At 45.2% G+C, this 6,000-nt stretch overlaps 1 protein-coding gene across 1 annotated transcript in view; it reads left to right on the forward strand.

Moving 5' to 3' along the window:
• The window catches only part of SLCO5A1 (solute carrier organic anion transporter family member 5A1), a 94,911-nt gene that overhangs the window by 80,140 nt on the left and 8,771 nt on the right, over nucleotides 1-6,000 (forward strand). The window contains exons 4-5 of the mRNA XM_027767206.1: nucleotides 1,993-2,152; nucleotides 5,686-5,927. Of these exons, the coding sequence (XP_027623007.1) occupies nucleotides 1,993-2,152; nucleotides 5,686-5,927 (402 nt within the window). The remainder of the gene's footprint in view (nucleotides 1-1,992; nucleotides 2,153-5,685; nucleotides 5,928-6,000) is intronic.

Raw genomic sequence — 6,000 nt, forward strand, 5'->3', positions numbered from 1 at the left:
GATAAATGGAGGACTTCTCTTGTCCACTCATGTAGCGTTGGGAACATGATTTTGTCAGTGACTCATAAACATGGTGGTCCCAAAGCAAAGAGCCCACTGTGAGTGAGAACTGTGGAGCCCCTTTCATTCTCCGGGGTTCCGCCTGGGTTCCTGCCTGTCTCTGCTCTCTCACTGCCAGTATCCATGTCTCCACTCAGGCCTATATCCAGACCTGCCCTTTTCCTCCTGATATCTGTTGCCTCAACTGATTTTATTTTTTTTTCGAGAGATTGTCTTTATAGGTCGTGTGTGCTCTCCAGAGAGACAGAGAGAGAGACAGAGAGACAGAAAGTGAGAAATCACTCCTCCCCAGGGGAGATGACCATGCCGCAGTCCCTTCTCCTCCATTCTCCTCTTGGGATCTTGGGCATGCATGCACATGTGACTGGCATGAGTTTAAGCCACTGGGTCCAGGACTCAAACCATGGTCAGACATGTGGGAGTCTAGCAACATAACCATTAGTCCATGTGCTCATCCCTCAATGGATTTTCTTTTTTTATTTAATTTTTTTTTACTCATTCATTTATTTTTTAATTTGACCAGAGAGAGACACAAAGAGAGTGAGAGAAAGAGAGAGAGAGAGAGACAGGGAGAGAGAGAGAGAGAAAGCAAGGCACCAAGGCCACTTGAACAATGGTTGGTGGTTGGTCATGTGGGAGTAACCAGTGCCTTAACCACCACGCCGCCTGCTGGGCCCTCAGCTGACTTTCTTAGAGCTTATCCTATTGTATTATTTCTTTGTATCAGCCACTATGAGCTTCTGAGGAAACAAACCCATTATGTTTGATTGTGAATCTCTATCCTGTGATCGGAATCACATCTTCTTCCATGAAGAACTGCTTAATTTTCTTTCTCAGGTCATTTGAATCAAACGAGAGCTCTGATTCCTGATTACTTTTGAAAATCACTTCCTTTTCATTTCCTGGGGTCTCATAATTTTCTTTGATAATTCTAGGGCAATGAAAGTTTTTGGCCAAAGGAACCTGTATTGATAACTGTTGATTGGTGGAAACCTTGTTTATGTGCTCACAATGAGGTTACTGATTGGCTACTGAAACTTTGGTCCTGATCTAGTTCCTTCATTTTGCAGTTAAAGAAATTGAGGCCGGGAACCAGCAGTTGGCGTAATGGCTATGTCGCTGGACTCCCACGTAGTTGACCGCGGTTCTCGAAAATCTCTCCAAGAGGGAACCAGCAGTTAGCGTAATGGCTATGTCGCTGGACTCCCACGTAGTTGACCGCGGTTCTCGAAAATCTCTCCAAGAAAAAAAAAAAAAGAAAGAAATTGGGGTCCAGATTTGTTAAGACATAGCCAAGTGCCCACAGTACGTGTGCAGTTATGGAAGGGTTAGAATGGCGGAGTGCAGTCATTGAGACCAGAGCACCAAAATGCAGGCTAAAACAGAGGCAGGCTATGGGAACCAGCAGTTAGCATAATGGCTATGTTGCTGGACTCCCACGTAGTTGACCGCGGTTCGCATCCTGGACCCGGTGGCTTAAAACTCATGCTGGGGGCGTGTGCGTGCGTGCCCAAGATCCGGAGAGGAGAATGGAGGAGAAGGGATTGCGGCATGGCCATCCCCCCTGAGGGGTGATTTCTCACTTTCTGTCTCTCTGTCTCTCTCTGTCTGGCGAGCGCACGTGCCCTATAGCAAAGACCTCTCCAAAAAAAACCCCAAAAAAACCAAAAAAAAAAAACCAAAAAATGGAGGCGGGCTAGATAACTGATGAGAAGTATTGAATCCATAGTATTAGAAAGTTGAAACTGTTTTCTATGGTTTTTGTTCTAAAGCTGTAAAAACGATTATCAAGGGTACCTACTTCATGGTACCATAGCTTTGATTTTACTGGGGCATATCGTCTCTGAAATGGACAAGTGACTCAACTGAAAGAGCTTTCCCATTAGTGCTATTTTAAAAGACCTTTCATGATCTGTTTCTTTTCTCTCTCAGACCCTCTCTCACCATGCCTCACAGGAACCTGACAGGAAGCTGCAATGTGAATTGTGGTTGTAAAATCCATGAGTATGAGCCAGTCTGTGGGTCAGATGGAATTACATATTTTAACCCCTGTCTGGCTGGCTGTGTTAACAGCGGTAATCTGAGCACCGGGGTGAGTATGGCTCGCAAGTTCCTCTTCTGTTGTTCATCCAGCCTCCTGTGACAGGGACGTGACAGAATTCACATGCAACCATGATGGCTTCCGTCTCTTTTCTCAAAAGGTTCCTTCCAAACACCTCTGACAAAATCTAAGGGAAGGGCAAGTACGCAGTCTGTCATTTCTTCCCAGAGACGATGAGAGCATTTGCGTGGAGCCCCGTGGTTCTGTATCAGCCTCTCCTACTTTGTGTTCTGTGCCAACTCAGCGAAATGTGATAAGGTTGAGCTCCAGGCCTTCGGCTGTTCCTCTGACAGGGCCCTTGTGATAGGTTTGAAGGTCAAGATGACCACATTTGGTGCAGATAGAAGAGAACAGGAAAGCACCTCCCCTGACTGGAGTCTGTGAAGATGGGGGCCATTTTTCAAAGATTTCTCAGTTCAGTTCAGACTTTTTTTTTTTTTTTCCTAACTTTCAGAGTAAAGATATTTCTGTCAGTTCAAGAATAGGCTATTTTGAGAATTGCCTCCCCATAAATTATAAATAGGTGGTAATACTTCAGGAGAAGGTTGTCAGATACTACTCAGTTCTTTGTTGAGCCTGGTTTGATTCTTTGCGTAATAACAGGCAGTAGGAGGTTGCTTTAATTAAAAAGTTAAAATGTATCTGCTTGTTCTGTACAGGTGATAAAGGAGTATACCATCGAACAAATATTTGGGGGATGTCATTTTTTTATCTGACTTTTAAACTTGACCACTCTTACAGAAACAGAGCACAAAATTAATGAAACAGCAGAGTTTATTTGGGATGGTAAAAATTGCAACCCAAGAGGTACAGAATTAAACAGCTTTGAATAAGTGTCCCAAGGCCTTAGAGTTTACAATCAGTTGTTTTGTTTGTTTGTTTCTTTCTTTATTTTTAAAATTGTTGAGGGGTGCATGTGCTCATCAGAGAGAGAGAGAGGAAGAAAGAGGGAGAAAGCATGTCCTAGTGGAGAGAGGTCATGCTGCAATCCCTTCTCTTCCACTTCTCCACCCCGCTGGGATTGGGGGTATGCATGCACACAAGCCTGGCAGGTTTTTTTCAAGCCTTTAGGGTCAGGAGTTGACCAGTGTGCTTGGCCAGGTGAGATTTGGATATCTTCACCACCAGAATAGTGGGCAGGACCATCAAACAGGTGTTTTTTTTTTTTTTTTTTTTTTTTGCTATTGGGCATGTGTGCTCATCAGAGAGAAAGAAGGGGGTGGTGAGAAAGCACCCCCCAGGGAGGATGACCATACCTCAATCCCATCTCCTCCATTCTTCTCTCAGGATTCTGGACACAGGCACACTCACCCAGCATATTTTTTCAGCCACCAGGTCTGGGACTTAAACATACTGTTGGCCTTGTGGGATCCAGCTGTCTTAACCACCATGCCACCTGGCTGCCCCTCATCAAACAGTTTTTTTTTTTTTTCTTAAGGTTTTTGCCCTAAAGCACCTGCACTCACTGGAGAAGAGAGAGACAGAGAGCGACAGAAGAGAGAGACAGAGAGCGACAGTGAGAGAGAAAGTGAGAAATCACTCCCCAGAGGAGATGGCCACACTGCAATCCCTTCTCCTTCATTCCTCTCCTGGGATTTTGGGGCATGCACACACACACACTTGCCTGGCATGATTTTTAAGCTGCTGGGTCTGAGACTCGAACTGCAGTAGGCCCTGTGGAAGTCCAGTGCCTTAACTACTATACTACATCGTGGCCCCCATCAAACAGCTTTTAAGGAAAAAAAAAAAGACAAGTAGGGAGGGGATAACATCAGTTGTTTGTCAAGAATTTCGATTGGTGCAGCAAGGTGACAAGATGCCTTGTAGGAAGGAAAGCCCGGGTGTGCAAAGCTCTTCCACAAGCTGGGAGGAAGAGGGAAGCCTGACAATCTTATGATTAGCTTTAGGGTCTGCATGTTCTTCGTAACACATACATCACAAGGTGTGGTGCAAACTATTTCAGGGGGATGATAGCACTTACTTGGAAAGAATGTATATTTAAAAGTTTGGAAACAGGGGTCCGCAGGTGGTGTGGTAGTTAAGGTGCTGAACTCCCCCATGGCTGACCATGGCTCAAGTCTCAGACCTAGTGACTTGAAAATCATGCCAGGCGTGTGTTCATGTGCGCCCAAAAATCCCAAGAGGAGAAGGTATTGTGGTGTGGCCATACCCCTGGGGGTGATTTCTTTCTCTCTCTCTGTCTTTCTCTGGCAAGTGCACATGTCCTGAGGCAAAAACCAAAAACCAAAACCAAAAAAATCCAGAAACAGGGGAAATGTGACTGCAGCCCAGTTTCTCATGCCCTTTTGGCCAAGAGAGGTTTTAGAAAATGCCCCAAACTGTCTTACTTCACCTCCCACACTACAGTGGTAAGCTGAGGTCCCTGCTGCTGGTCCCCATGTCACTGCTGTGCCCCTGTGTGTGTCTGGGCAGGAAGAGTTAGTGAGGTCTGGCCTTCTAGGTGGCTAGGTCCTTCTTCAGGAGAGCATAGGCCCTCTGCGTGCAGCACTTGTTCTTTTATAAAGGGAGAACAGGTGGCCAAATGGCACCCCATTTTTCTACCTGTTCTGACAGCTGCTGTAAGTGTCCATTCAATGAAAGACTGTAATACCCGGGAGCGTTAACTGGCTGATTTAGCATGTGTTGGCTTATTTTGGTGTGGGGTAGCCCCCAATGTTTCATTTTTCACTTTTGTATCGACTTCGAGTACAATATTTTTAGTTTACAGAAAAGATCTGGCCTCTTTCTCTCTTCTGTGGCCTTAGTTCCCCAGAATGGCTCCTGGAACGGCTGTTAGGGGCTCCTAACTATTTGTGGGGAGAAATGAACAAGTATGTTTAAGCTCCTAAGGGTTCCCAGACAGCTTGTCTTCTGTCAGAGCCTGGGAGCCCCACCAGAGAGGTGCCACAGGAGCCAGGTCTCACTTACAACCAATGGGCAGGCTATTCAGGTCACCAGCTAATTAAAGGGGTGAAAAGCATTTAAAACAGTATAGCCAATGAGCTATTCACTACTGTTGCCACCGAAGTCAGTGTGGTTGCATTATAAATTTGATTCACATTTATACAACACACATTTACCTCAGGGCTCACTGTGCTCAGGGCTGTAGTAGTTTTGGTGAGTAATAAAATAAGGTTTGGTGTCTCTTGTTGAGGGGCTTCTATAATTAGAAAGGCTAAGAATTAGCAAACCTGGCAGCATATCATTATACCAAAAATGAGCACACGAAATGGGAATGTTCTAGAATGGAGTTCCGAAAGCTTCTTAGAACAGTTGAGGTTTAAACACTTTGGATGTTTTGGTATCGTTAGATGCACACTTCAGACTCTCACTGTCCTCAGTGAGGAAGGCATTCTCAATGTTTTTCAGTTGTTCAGGCAGCACTTTCTAGGCCGTATTATAATAATTGCACTTTTAAATACTAGAGTTATTTTCGAGCATTTTTATTTAAATTCATCTGCATATTCCTATACCACGTTTTGCTTTTGATTGGCATTCGACTAATTTCTGTTGTGCTTGTTTAGATACGAAATTATACAGAATGCACCTGTGTTCAAAGCCGACAAGTCATCACCCCACCCACGGTGGGGCAGCGAAGTCAGGTCCGCGTGGTTATCGTCAAAACGTATCTCAACGAGAACGGCTACGCTGTGTCCGGGAAATGTAAACGAACCTGTAACACCCTTATCCCGTTCTTAGTTTTTCTGTTCATCGTCACCTTCATTACAGCGTGTGCCCAGCCATCAGCCATCATAGTGACACTCAGGTGAGACCAGCATCTACCTTCTGGGGTGGTGGGGGGGGGGAGTTCTGAACCTGGAATCGTCAGAGTTCGTGTT

Source organism: Tupaia chinensis, unplaced genomic scaffold, assembly GCF_000334495.1.
Source record: "Tupaia chinensis unplaced genomic scaffold, TupChi_1.0 Scaffold144017_1, whole genome shotgun sequence".
Taxonomy (NCBI): Eukaryota; Metazoa; Chordata; class Mammalia; order Scandentia; family Tupaiidae; genus Tupaia; species Tupaia belangeri.